The sequence below is a fragment of the Oncorhynchus keta genome, chromosome 27, assembly GCF_023373465.1.
Source record: "Oncorhynchus keta strain PuntledgeMale-10-30-2019 chromosome 27, Oket_V2, whole genome shotgun sequence".
NCBI classification, from domain to species: Eukaryota; Metazoa; Chordata; class Actinopteri; order Salmoniformes; family Salmonidae; genus Oncorhynchus; species Oncorhynchus keta.
The window spans coordinates 23,035,954-23,062,643 of NC_068447.1; the positions used below are offsets into that span (position 1 = coordinate 23,035,954).

A 26,690-nucleotide genomic window follows, 5' to 3' on the forward strand; every position below is an offset into this window, starting at 1 on the left:
GTTTTCAGGCCTTTTGGACAGGTTGAGAGTAGTCATTGGACTCAATTTTAGTAGGACCTGGAAACCCTGAGTCAGACTAGTAGTAGAAGCATCGTCTTCTCTTCCCTAGCAGTAGAAACTAAAAACAGAGTACCTAGCTTTTGAACAAAAGTATGTAAATGGCCAAGAAACACAATACTTTCATTTCAAGTAAATTAGACTTACCTGTGCACAGCGCTTCTAAAAAAAAATATAGATATTTCACTCAGCTCTTCACGTGCGTACAAGCCGGCCAGACAGTGTTGCAGCGCTAAGTGAAATAGGCTATATAGGATTCTTAGTTTTGACTTTGTGCAATGAACCCCCCCAAAAAAAAAAAATGCAGAAATACTTTGAAACATCTACTGCAGCACTTATTTGACTTTAAATGGGACCACAATTGACTATTTTTTATGCACAAATGCAAGTGAAATGCTCACATTGTGGAGCCCTGACCACCAGCCAACATGGCTGGTGAAATAGACATCTTGTCTGCCAATGACAAAATCTACCCGCATTTGGCAGGTGGCCGGTGTTAATTTTAGGCCCTAATGTCAACTTCTATTATTTCACAGAGTCAGTCCATGTAACTTGTGTTTTGTTAAACCACATTTAACTGAACTAAATTAGGCTTGCCTAAACAAAGAGGCTAAACACTTGTTCAACAACTATAATTTAGTTATATATTTTTATTATTACAAATTTAAAAAATATTCCACTTTAACATTTAAAAGGTATTTTGTGTATATTGTTGACAAAACATGAACATTAAATACATTTTAATACTACTTTGTAACAAAATGTGAAAACCAAGGGATCTGAATAATTTTGCAAGGCATTGTATGTGTCTGCCATTCATAGTAGTCACGGGGCCACAATTTTTGTGTCTACTCTAGTTGTGAGAGTGTTACCGCTATAGCTGAATTGGTGTACATGTTAAAATGTGGACTCACGCTGGTAACTTTGCGATAGATCTGTGCAGCGTTCTGGCACTCCGAGTAGGGGTACTCTGAGGTGGCCATCTCCAGCATACACATCCCAAAGGCATAGACGTCCACTGCCTCGTCATAGTGCTCCTCATACATCTCTGGGGCCATGAACTCTGGGGTGCCTGGGAGGACAGGGGTCAAAGGTTAGAAAGGAGGACACTTAAAATCTGGAGGCTATTGTCCATTTGAGAAAAACTAAAACGACGAGACACCATGTGTTACTGATGCAGTCAGGTTGGATCTCCTACCAATGACACTCTTGGCGAAGGAGGCCCTCTTGAGCGTGGCCAGGCCCAGGTCTCCTATCTTTACAGAGCCGGTGGGGCCCGTGATGAAGATGTTGTCACACTTCAGGTCCCTGTGGATGATAGGAGGGTCTCGGGTGTGGAGGAAGTGGAGGCCCTTTAGGATCTGTCTACACCAACTCCTTAAGACCTTGGGTTTCATCACCTTGAAGCGCTTCAGATACCTACAGGATGGAAGGACATCAGTATCACCACCCATACATTCTACAGTCTTGGGATTGATAATCGACTCAAAAAAATGTAACTTGGGGCTAACTTGGAGCAACTATTAAAATGTGCATATCACCCCTTGCCTCTTTTTGCAGTACTAGGGATAAAACAAAATAGTCATCTGATCAATGATAAATAATACTCCAGCACACATGTTGACTGGTTTGTTGGGGGGAATGCATTACAAAAAAATATTTGTGTGTTGCGTTTATGAATAGATGCAGCCCAGTTATAGCCTATTCCGTTGACCCTCATCTCTCCAGCAAGTCTGACAGCACACTCACGTTTTGAGTGTTCCGGAGGTCATGAGCTCCGTCACCAGGACAATGCACTTCTTCCCTTTGAGGGGTGACTCCCAAAAGTCATAGAAGCGGACGATGTTGGGGTGCTGCAGCCCCTTCAGCATCTCGGCCTCCTCCTTAAACCGCTGACGCTCCACTTTGGTCAGCTTACGGTCCTGGAGGGAGGGGAAGGAAGGGGACAGAGGTCAAATCCAGGCAATGTGGCCAGGAGATCAAATAAAATTAGGAAAAATATGCCTGGTTGAACCTTGGTAATTTCCAATGTTCTTCACAATCAAACGTTACAACACTATACAAACTGTGGACAGATCATGTGAAATAAAGAGGTAATTAACATCAGAGCATTTCCAGAGGGACCAACACGCAGGATGGGAGAGTGGGCCTACAGTATGTGCAGGAAGCGCTTCCCTTGCTCCGTCTGTTTGTCCGTCTGGTATTAGTGTGTCTGAGCGCCATATTCAGCTCACTAATTGAAAAACAAGTTTGACCCAGCTGGTCACCCCAGGACAATGACTACTTTGGGCAGTACGGGAAATTGAAAGTTAATTACAATTATATATTTTACGGGGACTGAAGGCTGCCAGGCTTGCTAGGACAGACCAGATACAACTTCAATTAGCACTAAGGTGTGAAGCAAGAAGTGTCGAGGCCTTCGGGCCCAACAAGTGGTAGGAGTCTCTCACAACCTGCCCCACCCAAATTCAGAGGCCTTTGAAGTCCCCTTCTGCTGTTCAGAGATCATTCACTGGCATTTTCTACAAGAAATAAAAGCTTCTCCCAAGTGGATGTGACACCTACTCCCGTTGCCTACTGCTTGGATTCCACCAGGCGATCTGTTCCGTCTGCCCTGGCCTGGCTCCCCGTCTGGTACAGGTACACACATTTAGCGGCTAATTGTTCTTTACCATTTGGGCATCAGATTTGCCACCAAAGCCCCTTATAGGACACATCACTGCACTCTAGTCGTAGCCAAAAGTTGAGAATGACAAATATTACATTTTCAAAAACTCTGCTGCCTCAGTTTGTATATTTGCAATTTGCATATACTCCAGAATGTTATGAAGAGTGATCAGATGAATTGCAATTAATTACAAAGTCCCCCTTTGCCATTCAAATTTACTGAATCCCCCAAAAAATAATTTCCACTGCATTTCAGCCCTGCCACAAAAGGACCAGCCGACATCATGTCAGGGGGATTCTCTCGTTAACACAGGTGTGAATGTTGACGAGGACAAGGCTGGAGGTCACTCTAATGCTGATTGAGTTCGAAAAACAGACTGGAAGCTTCAAAAGGAGGGTGGTGCTTGGAATCATTGTTCTTCCTGTCAATCATGGTTACCTGCAAGGAAACATGTGCAGTCATCATTGCTTTGCACAAAATGGGATTCACAGGCAAGGATATTGCTGCCAGTAAGATTACACCTAAAAATCAACCATTTATTGGATCATCAAGAAGGTCAAAGAGAGCTGTTCAATTGTTGTGAAGGCAGCTTCAGGGCGCCCAAGAAAATTCAGCTAGCGCCAAGACAGTCTCTTAAAGTTGATTCAGCTGCGGGATCGGGGCACCACCAGTACAGAGCTTGCTCAGGAATGGCAGCAGGCAGGTGTGAATGCATCTGCACGCACAGTGATGGAGGATGGCCTGGCAGCAAAGCAGCCACTTCTCCCCATGAAAAACATCAGGGACAGACTGATATTCTGCAAAAGGTACAGGGATTGGACTGCTGAGGACTGGGGTAAAGTCATTTTCTCTGATGAATCCCCTCTCCGATTGTTTGGGGAATCCGGAAAAAAGCTTGCCCTGAGAAAACAAAGTGAGCGCTACCATCAGTCCTGTGTCATGGCAACAGTAAAGCATCATGAGACCATTCATGTGTGGGGTTGCTTCTCAGCCAAGGGAGTGGGTTCACTCACAATTTTGCCTAAGAACACAGCCATAAATAAAGAATTGGTACCAACACATTCTCCTAGAGCAACTTCTACCAACCACCTATAACAGTTTGGTGACGAACAATGCCTTTTCCAGCATGATGGAGCACCTTGCCATAAGGCAAAAGTGATAACTAAGTGGCTCAGTGAACAAAACATTGATATTTTGAGTCCATGGCCAGGAAACTCCCCAGACCTTAATCCCATTGAGAACTTGTGGTCAATCCTGGACCAGGATTGGGTAGACAAACAAAACCCCACAAATTCTGATAAACTCCAAGCATTGATTATGCAAGAATGGGCTGCCATCAGTCAGGATGTGGCCCAGAAGTTAATTGACAGAATGCCAGGGTGGATTGCAGAGGTCTTTTAAAAGAAAGGTCAACACTGCAAATATTGACTCTTTGTATCAACTTCATGTAGTCGTCAATAAAAGCCTTTGTGACACTTATGACATGCTTGTTACTATGGAATACTGAAGTATAATTACATCTGACAAAAATATCTAAAGACACTGAAGCAGCTAACTTTGGAAATTAATATTTGTGTCATTCTCAAAAACTTTGGCCACGACTGTATACTCCTCTGTAAACTGGTCATCTCTGTAAACCCGTCATAAGACACACTGGTTGATGCTTATTTATAAAAACACTCTTAGGCCTCACTCCCCCCTATCCGAGATATCTACTGCAGCCCTCATCCTCCAGATACATCATCCATTATGCCAGTCACATTCTGTTAAAGGTCCCTAAAGCACACACATCCCTGGGTCGCTCGTCTTTTCAGTTCGCTGCAGCTAGTGACTGGAACGAGCTGCAACAAAAACAAACTGTCTTTGGACAGTTCTCAATCATGGATACTCTTACTGGCCTTCTTGCCCTTTGTGCTGTTGTCTGTGCCCAATAATGTTAGTACATGTTGTGCTCCTACCGCGTTGTGCTGCTGCCATGTGTTGTCATCTTAGGTCTCTTTAATGTAGTGTTGTTTAGTCTCTTCATGATGTGCGTTTTGTCCTATATTTTAATTCCAGCCCACATCGCCGTAGGAGGCCTTTTGGTAGGCCGTCATTATAAATAAGAATTTGTTCTTAACTGACTTGGCTAGATAAATAAATAAAATATGGTCGTGGAGAATATGGGGTGTAAGCATAGCTCAACAAACAGACACCATGTGGTTTACTTCAGTAGGACCAAAGGCTCTTTCACATTGTGCGTGTCAGTGTGAGAGTGCATAGTGTTGAAGTGATAGATACCACTGGGTCAGGGACAACATATACTCTTAGACACCATAGAGCTCTATTGAAAGCACACATTCTATGAACTAAGGCTGTGACTAGTGTTGTCATGATACCAGTATCATACTTGGATGGAAGGAAGCAAAGGAAACCCAACATAAAGCAGACTGAATAAGAAAAAAGTTCATGTTGGGAGAAAAAAAAAAAAATACAAAAAAAATAAGTGTTGTCACCCAGGGCCACATGTTTATTTTGGAAGCTAAAGCACACATTTTACAAAAGTAGGCTTTAAAAAAAAGGAAAAAAAGAACAGAGTTTAGTTTAAAACATTTTGCCAAGGAATAATTGGTATCGTAATCATGCTAGTTGTGACCCCCTCCACCAGGGGTAAGGATCTGATGTCCCTGGGGGGGGGACACACCCCACTGCAGGGGAGAGAAAACATTAAATCAATATCTTTCCTCTTTCTCCCACCCCCTCTCCATTCCATTTACACCTCTGCTCCCCCATTTTCTGCTCCCCTCATCTTCTCCATCCTTTTCTGTTCTCTATGCATCCTTCCCCATCCCACCATCTGCACACCACAGAAGAAGCACCAGTAGGTCTGTTGGGTTCCTGAGTGTGACGCTTTGCTTTCCCTTTAGAACACAGTGAGAGTAGTCACCCAACCCAGCGCCACACAGAGAAGCAGACCCCATTAACGATAAGATCTGATGAACATAAAACCAAGAGATCAAAATCCATTCAATTATTCAACCTACGGATTAGAAATTGGAGAGAGTGAGAACAGTGATGAGGAATTCGATGAGTGAGCATAAGACTAGTAAAACAAAGTGAAGATTATTTTAAAACAGAGGCTGTGTGTGAGTGAGAAAAACAGAGGGTATTTTAGTAGGCCTCAGATACAATACCACGCTCAATGAGGGGGGAGTGATCTGGAGTAGTGTGTGTCAAGTATTAGTCGTATGTATGGGATACACACACACACCGTCCAAAGAAATGCTTACTTGCAAGGTCCTTCGACAATGCAAAACAATAAATAATACAAACAAAAGTATATGGCTCAGAATAGAGATTTTTAGCTTATGTACAATACAGGAAGGCACAAATTCTAGTCCAATATTTACACGCGTTTTGGGGAACAGTGGATTGGGAGGCAAGTGTTTAAATTGTGCAGTGTGGGGGGGGATTTTTCACTGCACTCTGAAGTCCAATAAATAATTGACAGTTGCAGAGAGGCTGAGCTGTACTATGGTAGGCGGCAGGGGGTGGGCTGAGTGGGGCTGTCCTCAAATGCTGCTGCACAGGAGGATCCCTGTACACTATATCCCCCTCCTTGAATGACTACCTCATCTCTGTACGCAACACATCATTATCTGTAAGGACCATCAGTCGAGCAGTGAATTTCAAAACACAGATTCAACCAGACCATGGTGGTTTTCCAATGCCTTGCAAAGAGGGGCACCTATTGGTAGACAGGGTAAAGAAGAAAAGAAAAAGAGCAAACATTAAATAGCTCTTTGATCACGGTGAAGTCATTATTTACACTTTGGATGATGTATCAATCCACCCAGCCATTACAAAAGATACAGGCGTATTTCCCAATTTAATTGCCAGAGAGGAAGGAAACCATTCAGGGATTTCACCATGAGGCCAATGGTGACTAAACATTTAAAGAGTTTAATGAGTGTGATAGGAGAAAACTGAGGATGGCTCAACATTGCAGTTATTCCACAACACTAACCTAAATGACAGAGTGAAAAAGAAGTAACCCTGTACAGAATACAAATATTGTTTGCATTAAGGGACTAAAGTAAAAGTGCAAAAAAAAATGTCAAAGAAATTAAGATTATGTCCTGAATACAAAGCGTTATGCTTCAGGAAACTCCACAGAGTAACACTTCATATTTTCAAGGATGATGGTGGCTGCATCATGTTATGGATATGCTGGTCATCAGCAAGGACTAGGGGGTGCTTTTGGGGGGATAAAAAAATAAACAAAATATAGCTAAGCACAGGCAAAATCCTAGAGGAAAACATGGTTCAGTCTGCTTTCAAAAAGACACTGGGAGACAAATTCAGCTTTCAACACAAGGCCAAATATACACAGGAGTTGCTTACCAAGAGATAATGAATGTTCCTGAGTAGCCTAGTTACAGTTGACTATGTCAAGACTTGAAAATGGTTGCAATGATCAACTTGAGAGCTTGGAGAATTTAAATATTGCACAAATATTGTACAATCGAAGCATGCAAAGCTCGAGACGTACACGACTGTAAGTCGCTTTGGATAAAAGTGTCTGCTAAATGGCATATATTATTATTATTATTATTATTACCCAGAAAAACTCAGCTGTAGCTGCTGCCAAAGGTGATTCTATCACGAATTGACTTAGGGGTGTGAATACTTATGTAATTTAATACATTTGCAAATATTTCAAAAAACATGTTTAGTTGGTGTAGATTGTTGAGAAAAAAAAACAATTTAAATCAATTTTGAATTTAGGCTTTAAACAGAAATGTGGAGTAAGTCTCAATGGGTGTGAATACTTTCAAGGCACTGTACATCCTAAAAAACAGTGTTATTTTTGTTTTAATAGGGCTGTAGCAGTCCCTGAAATTGTATTGTAACCAATGCATCCATGAATTAAACTCAAATTCTGCCATTTTCAAATAGCTGTGCTGTAAACATTGTGTACATACATTGAGATCACACACACAAGTGTGTGTGTGTGTGTGTGTGTGTGTAGAGACCCAGCTAATGTAGCCATCTTCCAGAACAGGCTGTATAGAGTAGCCCAGAGCGAGCCAGGCAGAGTTGAAGGCACACAGAGCCATCCCATCGGGCCATGCGCCCTCTGAGCTTTAACTCTATTCGTACAAGATTGTAGGTGCGACTGTCCTCACTCATGAAACAATCTCACCTGGCATCCCAGAAGTAGGCGAAACATAGTTATACTACCAGTATAACTCCAGAGCCCTATCATAATGCCTTAACTAAATCACCACCAGCTTAACCAGGTCAATGTCCAGTGCTTCATGTTTAACAATTCCGATGATTGGATAAAGTTCTGTTACCACTCAAGTCTTATGAACGCAAAACACATAACCATGGCTGGGTCACTACACATAATATAGCCCATTCACAAACAAAAGTTCAGAATGGTAGTGGCAAACATTAAAAGATAACCTGATGTGTCGCTTGAGCAGCATGACAGGAAGCAATTATTAGTGACCCATCTGAGTCAAAGATCAGAGAAACTGGAATTACAGACAGAGGGGATGCTGGAACAAGAGACGCTCTGAAGATCATGAAAAACAGTCCTTGTGAAAACCGTAACCATTCCAGTGGTCTGTCTCCTAGGCGTTCTGTTCAAGAACAGGACGCAAAAAAACAGATCTTTCCAGCAGTAGTTAGTTTTCCTAAGGTTACCGACACCAAAAGGGATTTTTCCACCACTGAATGGATGGTAAAAATATATTTTATGCCTTTGAGGACCTGAACAAAAAGCCAATTTGCCTTTAATGTTGTTTCTCTTGTTCCAAGTGGTCATTTCGTTAAGAGACCAAGTTAATCAATAGCTGTCCTGGTACAGCTGGACAAAGACCAGGCCTGCTCTTTGAGCCTGACCAGGCCTGCTCTTTGAGCCTGACCAGGCCTGCTCTTTGAGCCTGACCAGGCCTGCTCTTTGAGCCTGACCAGGCCTGCTCTTTGAGCCTGACCAGGCCTGCTCTTTGAGCCTGACCAGGCCTGCTCTTTGAGCCTGACCAGGCCTGCTCTTTGAGCCTGACCATGTGTTTTGAAGTAGGAACTAAAAACACTGGTGGGAGAAAGTAGTCTGTAGTTTCTAGTGACTTCCAGCATGTCGTTCCATTGATTAGACCACCACAGGGTCAGTGAGGGTACAATAACAGAGCTCAGTGGGGAAAGTTGCTTGTTAAAAAAGGTTAACAGCCTTCATCATTGCCAATATTCATGTGTGACCTACAGAATTTTTTATGTATCAAATTTAAACTGCTTCGTCCAGGACATAGCTGGATAAATGAAGTCTTAGTTTAAATCAATTGAACCAAAGCAGAAGAGGGCAGGAAGGAATAAACTAAAGCATCATTGCAGGGCCTAACCGGGTTAGTGGCAGGCAGCCAGGATTATTCAACCATTGAAAGTCATATCTAACCCAGGAAGAGGGCTGTCTGTGGGGGTGGACTCAGTCAGCGATGGGCCTTGGCCGTCTCGCTGGAGGATCCATAATCAGAAAAAATATCCACACGATGTTCAGATGATATTTTTTTCAAAAGAGTTGATGGCACAGATGTTATTCACCATAACATGTGCCATCAACTCCTTTGAAAAAAAATATCTACTTGTCTTTGGGTTTAGTAGCTAATGTTTTACTTCAGAATGAGCTGCAGGCTAGATCATTATTAGTGAACTAGAAATGTGCTGTGAATGTTGGAACGTATTAGGTTTTCTGGAAGTCTCAACTGTTGTGCTATTTTTTTTATTTTTATCTTCATTCCTGTCTTGTTCAGGTTAGAGATTCTTCACATTGCTGTTGTGAAATGGAATGGATCCATCTTAATAAAATTATGTATTTTTTTTCTATTGCCTTCACAGAGCAATTGGTGTGTGTGTGACTGTCTGTTAAGAAGTGCGCACGATTAAAGTGTGGGGGAGTCCTTTCAATACACAACCCACGTTTTTCCAGCAGCCCCATGGCAGGATTAAGGTCATTCTGCCACAGCAAGCCATCATTCACTGTGTGCGTGTGCACGCATCATCTGAACATCGTGTGGATATTTTTTCCGATTATGGATCCTCCAGCGAGACGGCCAAGGCCCATCGCTGACTGAGTCCACCCCCACAGACAGCCCTCTTCCTGGGTTAGATATGACTTTCAATGGTTGAATAATCCTGGCTGCCTGCCACTAACCCGGTTAGGCCCTGCAATGATGCTTTAGTTTATTCCTTCCTGCCCTCTTCTGCTTTGGTTCAATTGATTTAAACTAAGACTTCAATTATCCAGCTATGTCCTGGACGAAGCAGTTTAAATGGGTCGCTAAAAAATATCTATCGGAATGAGCTGAAGAGACACGCCAGCATAACAAGACTGGGGCATAACATCTGTGCCATCAGGTCAGTGGATCAGATATGTATTTATTTTTATTTCATTTAACTAGGCAAGTCAGTTAAGAACAAATTCTTATTTACAATGACAGCCTACCCCAGCCAAACCCTAACGACACTGGGCCAATTGTACACTGCCCTACGGGACTCCCCCATCACAGCCAGTTGTGATACAGCCTGGAATCTAACCAAGGTCTGTAGCGACACCTCTAGCACAGACCGCTGCGCCACTCAGGAGAAGAGACAAGGAAGCCACTGCTACTTGACTATAAAACACAAGCCTATTACACATCCCAACATCAATACCCTACATTACCATTAATCATAGGGCTAGGCCTACACCTGGGCCAGCGAGGAGTAATTCACATTTTAATTAGGATCCCCATAACGTCAGCTCATCTTCCTGGGGTCCAACACAGAATTTAAAACACAACCAATTACATTAAGACATTACACACATTTAACAAGTAGACAATTAAAATTCCTGAAAAATAAGGTAAAACATTAAACATTCGGTGGGATTAGTATCTGTCCAATCATATAATATAGTAAGACGACATCCGCCCCTGCATTCTGTCCCATCAGTCATCCAGTGCAGAAGGTTTTGGCCGGCAACAGCGTACCGGTCATCTCTGTTACCATGGAGCTGGGCTGAGGGCTACTTATAATTGACACATTGGCATCTAGGGTGGCCCGGTGAATTATTAAATTCAGGGGTGAGATTGACTACAGCAACAGTAAAAGGCCAGGAGAGGAGGAGTGTGCACATCCAAACATACAAGGGCACATCTGTCCTTTTAAAATGATGAAAGATGGGCCGATGCAGTACACAAATTTACAAAACTAACCTGAGCCTAAATACTGATTAAAAACACTGACCATTGTCAGTCCAATGATGTGCCAGCTACTCTACCGGATGTGTGTGAGGGGCCGTGGCGAAAGTGTGTATAGCCTGGACTTTGACACAGCCCTCCCAATAAGCCTCTCCAGTCACAGACTAAATGTGGAGGCTGGCAAAAAAAGTACTGCCTTTGACACACACAGCTGAACATTGGTGATAATAAGCTTTTACCCCCACCCCACCCCCAAACTAATGCTGCTTATGTAATGAGCTCGGCAATGACAGGGTCACACGAGGAAATTCTGCCTGATTAGAGCGGTGTGTCAGAGAGAAAGAGAATGTGTCTGACAGCTTACAGTGCCTGTGACAGACAGCGAGAAATGAGGGAGCGTAAGACAAAAAAAAAAAGACTGGTAATACACCAAGCTGAGGACAACGGGGTCATGTGGCCTAGAGGGGAAGAGCCATGTTGCCATCAGTGTTTGGACAGGATCAGAGGAAAAAGGGCTGATCAGAGCCTCAGACGGTCAGTCTCTCTACAGTACAGAACAGGGGCTTCCTCTCCATCCACCATGGGAGGATTAGAGCCAATGGACAAGAGGGCAGCAGGCCTTAGAGAACCAAGTTCGCCTGCTCCACTCCCACCCTCTTCCAGGTCAGTCATCTTGAGACCAAGCTTGCATCCAAATTACAGTACCATAAGGTCTGGAAAGGTTTTCACCGTAGAGTCAGCATCTGTCAAGACCTTTGATGCGGAAGCCTTTATGAAGAAGAAAAAATAAAAAATAAAACAAGGGAGCAATTATTCAGTAGGATTGCCTGTCCTCCTGGTCTGAGGGTGTCAGAGCACTACTGGGGCTTTAGGGACCTAAGCTGAACTGGAAGTCTAACTCGCCCCATTGCCAATTTTATTGCCCGCTGCAGTGAAGCGGCACAGAGCCAGAGAGACAGGCTTGACGCAACACTGTCTAACACACAATTAATGAACAGCCCAACTCTGTCCCCCCCAACCCCAGCTATTAGAGGTTTCAGCTAAATATTTCTCATGGTGATTACCCTGAATGATCTTTATGAATTACCCAATAAAAACTACCGGTAGTTGGGGAAAAAAAACAATACATGTTAGAAGTATCGGAGCCTTGCACATCTGGATTGTATAATTTTTTATTATTTTTGTATTTTTATTTTACCTTTATTTAACCAGGCAAGTCAGTTAAGAACAAATTCTTATTTTCAATGATAGCCTAGGAACAGTGGGTTAACTGCCTGTTCAGGGGCAGAATGACAGATTTGTACCTTGTCAGCTCAGGGGTTTGAACTTGCAACCTTCCGATTACAAGTCCAATGCTCTAACCACTAGGCTACCCTGCCGCCCCTAATATTTGCACATCATTTTTAAAATTCTTCAAGCTGTCAAGTTGGTTGTTGATAATTGCTAGACATCCAAGTCTTGCAATAGATTCAAGCAGATTTAAGTCAAAACTGTAGTTAGGTCACTCAGCCGCCAAATGTGTCTGATGCCAAACAGAAAATAAAGAAATATCTTAGTGCGTTGTTTGTAAATGCAGATCTAAAAGCTTACGAGTTCCGTGTTAAAGACTTACCCCACTAAAACCAGACAAAGTACATAGAAAAGAAAAAAAATATGTCTATCATCTTTGAGAACTAACAAAATCAGCCAAATAAAAGCTAGAGAGATAGGGAGAATTGGAAAAATTAAAAGTGAATACAGCAGTATTGATTTTGTTATTGCAACATTTTCTCTCAGAGCCATAGCAAAATGTGTAGAATGAGGACATTTGATTTTTTATGTTGGCATTGGGGGGTAATTCCTAAAGAAGCAAATAAGTGTTTGCCTCCTGTACAAGTAGGCCAGTGATGGCTGCCATTTTGTTGGCGTCAGCCAGACCAGCACTCGTCCGCAAGCTGGTTGACAGGCTAGACAGGCTTTGTCTCACAGTCGAGTTGCATTGTTCAGATGGTATTTCCACCACAAAAATCAGTCACACATCCTGAGTCAGGGGAGGGAGAGAGGGAAGACCAGTGCTCAGGTGCTCCAGGCTCTCTGATAGCAAATATAGTGCATTCTGAAAGTATTCAGACCGTGACATTTTCCACATTCCGTTATGTTACAGCCTTGTTCTAAAAAGGGATTTTTTTTTTTTTTTTTTTTTACATGCACCTTAGCCAAATACATTTAAACTCAGTATCACAATTCCTGACATTTAATGCTAGTAAAAATTCCCTGTTTTAGGTCAGCTAGGATCACCACTTTATTTTAAAAATGTGAAATGTCAGAATAATAGTAGAGAGAATGATTTATTTCAGCTTTTATTTATTTCATCACATTTCCAGTGGGTCAGAAGTTTGCATACTAATTGAGTGTATTTGGTAGCATTGCCTTTAAATTGTTTAACTTGGGTCAAATGTTTTGGGTAGCCTTCCACAATAAGTTGGGTAAATTTTGCCCATTCCTCCTGACAGAGCTGGTGTAACTGAGTCAAGTTTGTAGGCCTCCTTGCTCGCACATTTTTTTTTCCAGTTCTGCCCACAAATTTTCTATGGGATTGAGGTCAGGGCTTTGTGATCGCCATTCCAATACCGTCACTTTGTTGTCCTTAAGCCATTTTGACACAACTTTGGAAGTCTGCTTGGGGTCATTGTCCATTTAGAAGACCCATTTGCGACCTAGCTTTAACTTCTCTAGGGTAGGGGGCAGCATTTGGAATTTTGGATGAAAAGCGTGCCCAAATTAAACTACCTTCTACTCAGGCCCAGAAGACAGGATATGCATATAATTAGTAGATTTGGATAGAAAACACTAAAGTCTCCAAAACTGTTAAAATAACGTGAGTATAACAGAACTGTTTTGGCTGGCGAAAACCTGAGAACAATCCATTCAGGAAGTTGAACTTCTTTTTTTGGGGTAGTTTTCTATTCAATGACATTACAGTATCCATTGACTTAGGACTCAAAAGTTCCTATGCCTTCCACTAGATGTCAGTCTTTAGAAATGGTTTCAGGCTTGTATTCTGAAAAATTAGGGAATAAGAGCAATTTGAATGAGTGGACTCTGCCATGTCACAGAGCTTTTTCATGTACGCGACCGAGAGACAGTGCCTTTCTTGTTTACCTTTTATATTGACGTTATTGTCCGGTTGAAATATTATCGAGTATTTAGGCTAAAAACAATCTGAGGTTTGAATATAAACATCGTTTGACATGTTTCTATGAACTCCACGGATACAATTTGGATTTGAGCCAAACTGAGGTTTTTGGATATAAAGAGACTTTATCGAACAAAAGGAACATTTATTGAATAAATGAATGTCTGAGTGCAAATGTGAAGATGAAAGGTAAGTGATTAATTTTCTCTATTTCTGACTTGTGTAACTCTTCTACTAGGCTGGTTACTGTTTGTAATGATTTGTCTGCTGGGATATGTTCTCAAATAATTGTACGGTATGCTTTCGCCGTAAAGCATTTTTGAAATCTGACACCGTTGTTAGGTTTAAAGATTAACTTCTTGTGAATCCATGTAAAATAGTTGTCTTTTCTGAATTTTTATAATGAGTATTTCTGTATTTGGCGCTCTGCAATCTCACTGGATGTTGGCCAGGTGGGACACTAGCATCCCACATACCCTAGAGAGGTTAACTTCCTGACTGATGTCGCTTCAATATATCCACATAATTTTACTCCATGACGCCATCTATTTTGCAAAGTGCACTAGTCCCTCCTGCAGCAAAGCACCTCCACAACATGATGCTGCCACCCCCCATGCTTCATGGTTGGGATGGTGGTGTTCTTCGGCTTGCAAGCCTCCCCGTTTTTCCTCCAAACATAACGATGGTCAAAAAGTTATTTTTGTTTCATCAGACCAGAGGACGTTTCTCCAAAAAGTACGATCTTTGTCCCCATGTGCATTTGCAAACCGTAGTCTGGTTCTTATGGCAGTGATGGAGCAATGGCTTCTTCCTTGCTGAGCGGCCTTTCAGGTCATGTCGTAATAGGAATAATTTTACTGTGGATATAGATACTTTTGTGCTTGTTTCCTCCAGCATCTTCACAAGGTCCTTTGCTGTTCTGGGATTGATTTGCACTTTTCGCACCAAAGTACGTTCATCTCTAGGAGACAGAACGTGTCTCCTTCCTGAGCGGTATGACGGCTGCGTGGTCCCATGGTGTTTATACTTGCGTACTATTGTTTCTACAGATGAATGTGGTACCTTCAGGCGTTTGGAAATTGCTCCCAAGGATGAACCAGTCTACCATTTTTCCCCCCCCCTGAGGTCTTGGCTGATTTTATTTTCCCATTATGTCAAGCAGAGGCACTGAGTTTGAAGGTAAGCCTTGACATACATCCACAGGTACATCTCCAATTGCCTCAAATTATGTCAATTAGCCTACCAGAAACTTCTAAAGCCATGTCTTCATTTTCTGGAATTTTCCAAGCTGTTTAAAGGCAGTCAATTTAGAGTGTTTAAACATCTGACCCACTGGAATTGTGATACAGTGAACTTTAAGTGAAATAACCTGTCAGTAGACAATTGTTGGAAAAAATGACTTGTCATGCAAAGTAGATGCCCTAACCGACTTGCAGAAACTATAGTTTGTTAACAAGTGTGTGGAGTGGTTGAAAAACGAGTTAATAATGCCAACCTAAGTGGATGTAAACTTCCCACTTCAACTGTGTGTATAACATTTCTAAAAACCTGTTTTCGGTTGTGTTATTATGGGGTATTGTGTGTAGATTGCGGAGGATTATATATATATATATATTTTTTTTTTAATCCATTTTAGAATAAGGCTGTAACGTAACAAAAATGTGGAAAAAGTCAAGGGGTCTGAATACTTTCAAGGCGATGTACATGTATAACCTTTGTGGTAAAAACTCTGGACTGCAGGATCCGACAGTAGCGGTCAGAGAGAACGACTCCAGGTCTGTAATACGGTTGGCCCACTAAGGAAACTTCTGTCAGTGACTAGGCTTACCATTTCTTTACACCTGCTAGGCTTTGTCAGTGTGAGTTTCACCAATTCATACATATGACAAGGACAAACTGTCATGAACTAGTCAAGGCCTTTTCTGCAGTTCACACACTGCCTTTGTGCCTTGGTCACAGTTCACACATTCTAGCTACAGCTACCCCCGAGCATAGCCTGGTCCTGTATGTTCTTTAGCCAACAGGACACCTGTAACGGGCTTGGCCCACTTCACCATGGCTTTGTGACAAAGGAGCTCCGACATGCTGGAGGACACAGCCACTGACGAGGCCCTGTTAGAGCCATTGTGTACCTCTCTCACTGCCCCATGGGCTGTGACCAATAAACTTGGAAAAATAAAACTATAAAAGTTGTCTAACTTGTAAATTGCTTTCTTAACTTGCAGTGCACACACACTACACAAACCACTAAGTACCTTATTGTATTTGTTTTCAATTAAAAATTGTCAAAAAACAAAAATAGCTTCTTAGTAAAAGAGCAATTTCTCAAGCAAGAATTTGCCTAGGAATGCCTGGGAGTGGAAAACTACAAACTAGCCGTTATTGGCAGAGAGGTTTAGAACCCTTTCTTATTGGTCAATTAACAAAACGTACCACCTGGTGGTCGCCAGGCAGGCCAAAACTCCATCCCACCAAAACATTTTCAAACTGCTTACACTAAAAGGGCATTATCATTTACACACTATTATTCCAACAGTGTATTTATATACATGTTCACACTTTGAAGGCACTGGGCGTTTAACAATAGGCCTCAATCCAAAACAGGAAGTCCAGACTTTTGGTCAGAGTATGCTCAACGCCCAGTAGAACTGGTTACAGAAGGGTGTGCAGCTACTGTCCTTATCTCAGCGAGAGCCCGTTTCATTCCGCTGCCATGGTGTCAGCACAATCACTGCATTCAGAAGCACAACAGCAGATTTTATCTGCAGAGCAGCGTGCACCCTGCCAAATACCAGCGCACACTCAACCCTGTATGTGTGCAAGACCTGATTATACACCTTAAAACAGAACTGAGCTAGTGTGAGTCAGAACCAAAGAACTTCCAAGAGTGAGTGACAGACCTTGATGATTAGTAGCCGAGTAAGAGTCCGACAACGAAAATTACAGACTTTACAATTTACATTAATTAACATGTAGAATGCGTGTGTGTGCCCCTCAGGTACACATACATGTGTGAGAATGGAATTTCTCCCTTATCAGCACACATTTTAGCACCCATCCCTCTGCCATCTGTGTGGTGCCAGGTCAGACATAGAAAGTGATGTAGATAGAAAGAGGCAGACTGAGTAAGTGAGACAAGCCTGAGAGAAGAGAGCAAGAGAAAGCCAGTAGCAGAGAGAAAGAGCAAGTGAGGGGGAAAAAAGACCAACAGGGAGAGAAAGCACAGGACCAGATTAAACTTCCAGGCAGAAGGGCCACATGACCGACAGAGGGAGGGAAACAGTGGAAAATCACTGAGACGTTCCCCTCTTTCTATCCCAAACAAGAAATGCTCCAGCAACATTCGCATAGCACCACAGAGTACACTGAACAACACAGGACTGGCACCGCCCACGTGCCCGGTTGAGGGCCAAATGTGCACACTGATTAACGTGCACAGTAGCTGAGCCTACCATGCACTGCTGTTGAGGGTGAATGAGGCGTTGGGGTGACAGCAGGGTAGAGGGCATTTCTTCTCATTAAACTCTAGAGGCTTGTCTGGGCCCTTCAGACAGTGAGCTGTATAAAACAGGCCCTTTATAGGCCATCCGGGCACTTCCATCCCTAGTACTCAGCATTACTGTAAATGCTGCTTAATCTAACTTAGACTGTGCTGCAATACAGTCTACTAGCTAAGTGGATCCATGTTCAATTTCACATGCCTGTCCATAATTACATTAGAGACACCCACCCACATTAGGTGCTATATCCCTCAAAGTCCACTCTGGACCTGGAAGTCAGTTCCACTGCATGTTTTCCCATTGCACCCCTCTAACCAGGAACTGATTTAGACCTGGGACTCCAGGTGTGTGCAGTTAATAATCAAGTACAACAGAAAATCAGCAGGCGCCGGACCTCGTAGGGTAAAAGTTCAGCACCGCTGTCCTATAGGATGCACGCAACACTACTATTTCCAATGACTTAAGGCACCAACATGTGACTCAATCAACGGCGCCACCTCAAGCTCTAATCAATGCTTCTAATAAATTAGGCTAAAAGTCCTAGGGAAGAACCAGAAAGCATCAGCGTTCTGATGAAAACCATTGAGCAGGGCAGCATTTCTGTCAACAATGCCATTTATGAGGAACAATCTGTTAAAACCAACAATACAATAGGCCTACATAGAGAACTGAGGAAGAAAATGGTAGTGGGAAAATGGAACCTTGAATGGTGGTTTGTGTTTTATAGCAAACTGCCCACTAGAGGGAGTGTTTGCACACATCTATGGGAAAACAGTAGGCTATAGAATGAATGATTTACTTTTCCACATCCGGTGTCCAATTATGGGTCATACTTTGCTTGTTTGAGTAGATATTGGCTTCCTCTATTCCATGATCACCTATATGGCATCATCATCCCAGTGAAAAGATTAATCTGTCTCTCAGGGCCAAGCGTGTCATTGCTAGAACAATGCTAAATGTCCCTTCTCAGAATAGGAGGGAGACATACAGCTGCACTCCTGAGATTTCACTTCTGGGCTAACTTTTCATGATCCCACGAGGTAGGCCAAGCAAGCAACATTATCTCACTCACACACACCTGAAAGAGCTTCATCAAGGCCACAGGGCCACCACACCGCTCCCAGCATGCATCAGCACGTTTCAGCTGCTTCCTGTCAGCAGCCCTCCTGTTGCACAGCAGGGGATTTACCCCTCATCTGCATACTGCTGGAACAAAACTCACAAGCACTCTACCCTATACTGTCTGACTGCTTAAATACAGCCCAATATGGAAATTCTTCTTTTAGTGTTATATGAAACTTTATTCGCATATAGGCTATCCAGCACACAGGCACATTTTTATTGTTATATGGGTTTGTTTGAGTCTGCACTAGGGACACTAGGTCCATGAGGAGCCTGGTCATGGTTACTGACGGTCATTAATTTAAAACCACGCTTCCTGTGAGAGAAGTAGTGAAGTCTGCAGCATGGGATTGAGGTCAGAAATAATTAGTTTATGATTTTCCAGTGTCTAACACACTTAGATCAGTTAGGGCCAGATCAGTTAGGGTCTTGTTGAAACAAGGAGAGACTAAGAATAGAGTCCTTGTAGCCTACAAAGGCCTCTTGGTCAATGGCAGTGACAAATGCTTGTCAATCCTACAGACCTCTTATAACCATTTAAAATTTAGTGGAAACCCATTTACAACTTAGTAGATTCCCATTCCCTATAGTAGTCTAGCTGATTGACAGCTCCCCGTAGACATCACCATTATGCTGTCATGAAGTGTGAACATTCATTGACAGCATAAGAGAGAGGACTGTGAGAGCCATGCATCAGCCCTCTAATGGAAATCACTCGGTGAAACCAACCAGTCGAGTAGGACACCCATCAGAGAGAGCCAGAGGACTCACTCACAGAGGTATGTTGATACTTAATATGTGATGATGTTTCATAGCAGGCCTTTAGGAAAAATAGACTGAAGTGCATTGAAACTTCCCAATCTATAGTTGTCCAAATTAAACCCATAGCTGCATTACTATAACAAATGTTTTAAATGTATTAAAAGTTTGAGCAGATCAACTAAGTCTTCCTATTCACAACAAACTGCAGTGAAGTGCTTGAGCATCAGGATACTATGGTCAAAAAAAAATATATATATATATATATATATATATATATATATAAAAAAAGAGGTACAGCATCTTACCTGAAGTTCACACCAGGCAACTTCCACCCAGGTGTCAGTATCCAGACCTTTATAGACAGTCTTGAAGGACCCTCTCCCGAGCTCGATATCGAACTTGAGAAACCGTCCCCCAGGGGACGTGGAAACAGCTTTCATCTCCGCCTCTTCCTCCTCGCTAGCAGTTCTGACCGTGTTTTTACTGCCGTCGGTGGATGTAACATTCAATTTATCCACAGTCTTCTCCTTCTCATCAGCGCTGGCGCTCTCTGTGGCGCTGTCTTTCTTCCCCCCTTGACTCTCAGGACTGGAGCTCTCCTGTGGCCCCAACCGAGCCCCCCGTGTCCTGTCAACTAACGTGCGCAGGCTTACATTGAGGATTTTACTCCGGTTGTCACATTCTGGCACCTCAAAGGCCTGCTCATCAGAGTCTGAGAACCACAAACTTCTCCTGATGAATCTTTGGCGCACGATCCGCTGATAATTCGATGGAGGATATGCACTTGGGTCACTCCCACCTCTCACGACCGTCGAAGTGTCCATATTAGTGACGTTTCCGTCTCTGATAGACTCATACATATTTATGTTGAGTTCACATTGTGAATTGGGAAGAGATGGGTATTTAAATCCAATGGGCTCAGCACCCGATTCCATGGCGATTTAATTGTTGAGTCACTGACGTTTCCAGATGATTGCCATGGCTATTCCCAAAGTGAAGATGGAGTGGGGGCCGAATATCTGCAGCACACACCCACCCGGTGACAATTCTTCAGCATGGGGGTATCAACGGAACGACGTCAGTGTGCACATCAATCTAAACAGAAGCACACAAAAAAATGAGTTTTAAAAGAGTGTTGAAAGATTAAGGAGTGGAAGCCAAAAACATTAACATGCAAAGTTCATTTCTCAAACTACATAAACCTCTAAACAAAATCTTGTTGTTTTCTGCTTCCTGGCTCAGTCATACTGAAATAGGAATAACTAGCAAAAGTTTGAGAAATTAAAAATGCCAGAGAGGAAAGATGACACTGAAAAACAAATGGTTGTAAAAGCTGGCTGAAAGGATGTATCTAGCCAGATAGCTCTTTATTTTATGTTCACCTGCTAAATGCTGTAGTTTACATTCATTAAATAGCTATCTAGCATTTGGCTAAATAAACAACCTGGACTTAAGGGTAGATGTAACATAGTAGACAAATCTGGGCCACTACAATTTGTATGATATGTTACATATAAAAATTTCATATGACTTAAGAATTTGCAATATGTATGATCTAATACAAATTATTTGTAGCCAACTTTAACTGCTAGTTAGCCACCTAGCTATAGTTAGAGGACGGTCTAGTAGTTGCAAAGTATCAAGAAAAAAAAAGTTAAGTAGTTGCAAGCTGCAAATTATCAAACATTCTAAAGTAGTCTGACCACGTTTACATGCACACCAATATTCCATTATTATACTCAAGTATTTACAATAACTCAAAAAGCTTGTATCCCGGTTATGAAAAACCTGGATAAGATGCCTGGGATATGCTGATCTAAGACCGGATACTGTGGCATGTAAACATCTTATCCCGTTTACTGTTGTTTTTAAAAGGTCTGCGCAGGCTCAGTTTCCAATATCGTGGGGTGTTGTGTGAAGTCCATAATTTGCCGACTATAATTAATTTACGTTACGTTTCTGCTTATCATTTCTGACATGTCGTATGCCATATTATAATTTCCGACATTTGGTAGGCCATTTGTCTGTCAACTATAGTTTGATACATGCAGTTTCTCTGTCATAACTTCTTGCCCCAATAGACTAAATAAAGTGCTCACCAGAATAAGGTCTTAAGTCAATAGAATGAATGCATTGGTTATCTTGTTAACACTTGGAAAATTGTCTGTTTTGTTTAGGGAACAGGGAGAAAAAGGCAATAAGTCCAAAACAAATGGTAAAATTAGTCTTGTGCAAAACGTCAGTGTCACCAGTTAAGGAAATTAAAATCTGTGAAAAATGACACGTTTCTGATAAGACCTCAGTTTGTCTTGGGTGCATATTTTGATTGGTTGAAACATGAAAGTATTCAGACCCCTTTCCACATTGTTACATTGCAGCCTTATTCTAGAATGGATTAAATACATGTTTTTCCTTCTTAATCTACACACATAATGACAAAGCAAAAACAGGTTGACATTTTTGCTAATTTATTACAAATAAAAAAAACAAATACCTTATTTAGATAACTATTCAGAGCCTTTGCTATGGAGACTTTAAATTTAGCTCTGGTGCATCCCGTTTCCAATGAGCATCCTTGAGCTGTTTCTACAACTTGAGTAGTCCACCTGTGGTAAATTAAATTGATTGGACATGATTTGGAGAGGCTCACACCCATCTACATAAGGTCCCACAGTTGACAGTTCATGTCAGAAGAAAAACCAAACCATGAGGTTGAAGGAGTTGTCCGTAGAGCTCTAAGACAAGATTGTGTCGAAGGAAAATATCTGGGGAAGGGTACCAAAACATAACTGCAGCATTGAAGGTCCCCAAGAACAGTGGCCTCCATCATTCTCAAATGGAAGAAGTTTGGAACAGCCAAGACTCTTCCTTCAGCTGGCCACCCAGCCAAACTGAGCAATCGGGGGAGAAGGGCCTTGGTCAGGGAGGTGACCAAGAACCCGATCGTCAGTCTGACAGAGCTCTAGAGTCCCTCTGGGAAGATGGGAGAACCTTTGAAGGACAACCATCTCTGAAGCACTCCACCAGTCAGGCCTTTATGGTAGAGTGGCTAGACGGAAGCCACATTACAGCCCGCATGTAGTTTTCCAAAAGGCACCTAAAGGACTCAGACCATGAGAAACAAGATTATCTGGTCTGATGAAACCAAGATTGAACCCTTTGGCCTGAATGCCAAGCATCACATCTGGAGGAAACCAGCAGCATCATGCTATGGGGATGTTTTTCAGAGGCAGGGACTGGGAAACTAGCCAGGACCGAGGGAAAGATTAACAGAGCAAAGTACTTAGAGATCCTTGATAAAAACCTGCACTCGAGCGCTCAGGACCTCCGACTGGGGAAAAGGTTCACCTTCCACAGGACAATGACCATGAAAATAGCTGTGCAGCGACACTCCCCATCCAACCTAAGAGTTTGAGAGGATCTGCAGAGGAGAATGGGAGAAACGCCCCAAATACAGGTGTGCCAAGCCTGTAGCGTCATACCCGAAGAATCAAGGCTGTAATCGCTGCCAAAGGTGCCTCAAAAAGTATTGAGTAAATGTTTTTTTATACACTTGCAACAGTTTCTATACCTATTTTGTTTTTTTGTTGTTTTTTAACCTTTATTTAACTAGGCAGGTCAGTTAAGAACAAATTCTTATTTTCAATGACGGCCTAGGAACAGTGGGTTAACTGCCTGTTCAGGGGCAGAATGACAGATTTGTACCTTGTCATCTCGGGGGTTTGAACTTGCAACCTTCTGGTTACTAGTCCAACGCTCTAACCACTAGGCTACCCTGCCACTATGTCACGTTGATTGATGAGGAAAACAATTTAATACCTTTTAGAATAAGGCTGTAACATAACAAAAATTAGGAAATTCAAGGGGTCTGAATACTCTCCCAAATGCACTGTACATACAAGGGTTTCTTTATTTTTTACATTGTAGAATAATAATTAAGACAAACTATGAAATCATGTAGTAACCAAGTGTTAGAATGTCAAGAGTGTGCAAAGCGCTCAACCAGCTTCATGAGATAGTCACCTGGAATGCATTTCAATTAACAGGTGTGCCTTGTTTTAAAGTTAATTTGTGGAATTCCTTTCCTTCGTAATGCATTTGAGCCAAATCAGTTGTGTTGTTACAAGGTAGTATACAGAAGATAACGCTATTTGGTGAAGGACCAAGTCCATATTAAGGCAAGAACAGCTCAAATAAGCAAAAAGCAAAGGACAGTCCATTATTACTTTAAGACATGAAGGTCAGTCAATCCAGAACATTAAGAGCTTTGAAAGTGCAGTCGCAAAAACCATCAAGCGCTATGATGAAACTGGCTCTCATGAGGACCGCCACAGGAAATGAAGACCCAGAGTTACCTCTGCTGCAGAGGATAAGTTCATGCGAGTTACCAGCCTCAGAAATTGCAGCACAAATAAAATGCCTCAGAGTTCAAGTAACACATAGATCTCAACATCAACTGTTCAGAGGAGACCGCATGAAACAGGCGTTCATGGTCGAATTGCTGCAAAGAAACCACCACTAAAGGACACCAATAAGAGACTTGCCTGGGCCAAGAAACACACACAATGGACATTAGACTGGTGGAAATTGGTCCTTTGGTCTCAGTCCAAACTTGAGATTTTTGGTTCCAACCGCCATGCCTTTCTGAGCCGCAGAGCAGGTGAACGGATGATCTCTGCATGTGTGGTTCCCACCATGAAGCATGGAGGTGGTGTGATGGTGCTTTGCTGGTGACACGGTCTGATTTATTTCGAATTCAGGGCACACTTAACCAGCATGGCTACCACAGCAATACGTCATCCCATCTGGTTTGCGCTTAGTGGGACTATCATTTGTTTTTCAACAGGACAATGACCCAACACACCTCCAGGCTGTGTAAGGGCTATTTGACAAAGAGGAGAGTGATGGAATGCTGCATCAGATGACTTGGCCTCCACAATCAGCCTCCACAAGCACCCAACCTCAATCCAATTGAGATGGTTTGGGATGAGTTGGACCATAGAGTGAAGGAAAAGCAGCCAAGCGCTCAGCATATGTGGCAATTGAGAGAATGCCAAGAGTGTGCAAAGCTGTCAAGGCAAAGGGTGGCTACTTTGAATCTAAAATATATTTATATGTGTTTAACACTTTTGGTTGCTACATGATTCCATGTGTGTTGTTTCATAGCTTTGATGTCTTTACTATTATTCTACAATGTAGGGGGGCCTTGAATGAGCACATGTCCAAACAGGACACCCACATAATGGTCTGGGGCTGTTTTTCATGGTTAGGGAAATCTTAACGCTACAGCATTATGACATTCTAGACAATTCTGTGCTTTCAACTTTGTGGCAACAGATTAGTGAAGCTCTTTCCTGTTTAAGCATGACAATGCCCCCATGCACAAAGCGAGGTCCATACAGAAATGGTTTGTCGAGATCGGTGTGGAATAACTTGACTGGCCTGCAGAGCCCTGACCTCAATCCCATCAAACACCTTTGGGATGAATTGGAACGCTGACCACGGGCCAAGCCTAATCGCCCAACATCAGTGCCTGACCTCATTAATGCTTGTGGCTGAATGGAAGCAAGTCATCGCAGCAATGCTCCAATATCTAGTTGAAAGCCTTCCCAGAAGAGCAAAGGCTGGTATAGCAGCAAGGGGGAGGGACTTCATATTAATGTTCATTATTTTGGAATGAGATGTTCAATGAGCAGGTGTCCACATACTTATGGTCATGTGCTGTACTGTCTGCTTGCATAACAGTGTCAAAGATACACACATTCTCTCAAGTCACTGTAAGAAATTACTCCACTCCTGTAGAGTCAAAATTAACTTGTATAATTTCACTGCAAGAAATGCATCGTTGTGCAGGAATTATATTACATGTGAGAGGCTGTAGTCCTACAGTCAGTGTCCATATTTCAGTTACTATTTAACCATATTAACTTAAATTAGGAATATTCTGTTTATTCATGGATACAGGGACACTCATGAGCAGAATATCAAAAGGTGCATTTAAACATATGATCCCAAATAATAGCTTAAGTGGGATATGAGCTACTATCCAGAATACTGTACACATGTAAACGTGGTCTGTGAGGAGAGTCGATGCTAGACATTTGTCATAGGCCCACCTGTCCAACCACCCTTCCCTTCATTTTTTGGCTTAAGTAGCCTATCTTATGTAACCATACCAAACACCACATCACACAAATTGAGTGTTCAGGGTTTTCGTTTACCATGTTACGTGTAGTCTTAGAGACCAGGCATAAATCAAATGTAGCCTGATAAGATTCACATCAGCAAGAGCTTGTGAAATAATTGACAATGTGATCTGGTTAGTTATGTTTCCTCAACGGGTTATACTTGCATTTACCTAACACCCAGTCAAAATGTTATTACATTAGTGGTCATTTGTTTGGAGCCTAACGTAACTCGTTTGAGCAGGCAAGGAAGCTGGCTGATGATGCTAGCTAGCCGACTGATGCTAGCCCCGAATGAAACAACGTTGAACCCAGTGACAGTATATAGGAAGGTTGAACCACGACGAGACAGCAAAACGAGAACAGTTTATCAGTTTATCCACAATTGCTTATTTTAGTTCCATATAGCTGTTAGGTCCAAGCTGTAAATAATTATAAACGAGAAAACTGTTGCCAATTCGGACGGAATGTCACAAACCTTGCTTCCCGGCCTCGACTCATCCGATGTGGGAAATACGCGTGCCGTTGAGCTTTCTGCAGCTTACCTGCGCGAGTGTCTGTCATACGACTTTCAGAGGCGATGAATCTTCAAGAGTTGTAATGGTGATGTCCATAGTGTCCGGGTAAATATCCTCAGTATTTAACTTGAAACGTTAATAGGTCGTCAGTGTTTCCCATCACAAAATAAATCAGCCCGGTAAATGCAACTACTGTCTACTGCTGCGAGGTCCCCTTTTTACAGCTTCCACGCCCATAGTAATGTCTGGAGGGCCACCCAATTAAAGCGCACGTTTAGCTTGCGACAACAGAGGAGGCGATACGTGTTGACCCAGCCCATTTGCTTTGTCCACCAGTGAAACGGTATATCCCGCAACAACAACAACAAAAATACCAACATTGGCTATGGAAGTTGTTCAAAAACGCTACTTCTTTAGACGTTTTTATTTATTTTGCCCTTAACCAACACAAAAACATCCTATGGCGTTCTGCATTAGCATA

The 26,690-nt window shown here is 42.4% G+C and overlaps 1 protein-coding gene across 9 annotated transcripts in view; it reads right to left on the reverse strand.

Moving 5' to 3' along the window:
• LOC118359613 (serine/threonine-protein kinase WNK2-like) overlaps positions 1 to 26,451 on the reverse strand; it is a 63,249-nt gene extending 36,798 nt beyond the window's left edge. For 6 of the 9 annotated variants that reach the window (XM_052481974.1, XM_052481973.1, XM_052481977.1 and 3 more), the window contains exons 1-5: positions 26,170 to 26,451; positions 19,812 to 20,601; positions 1,807 to 1,979; positions 1,256 to 1,476; positions 972 to 1,129 (exon numbers count right to left, since the gene is read on the reverse strand). In XM_052481974.1, the coding sequence (XP_052337934.1) occupies positions 972 to 1,129; positions 1,256 to 1,476; positions 1,807 to 1,979; positions 19,812 to 20,441 (1,182 nt within the window). In that variant the 5' untranslated portion in view covers positions 20,442 to 20,601; positions 26,170 to 26,451. The remainder of the gene's footprint in view (positions 1 to 971; positions 1,130 to 1,255; positions 1,477 to 1,806; positions 1,980 to 19,811; positions 20,602 to 26,169) is intronic. The other 3 variants (XM_052481979.1, XM_052481978.1, XM_052481972.1) reach the window with 2 other exon arrangements.
• Positions 26,452 to 26,690: the final 239 nt, after the last annotated feature.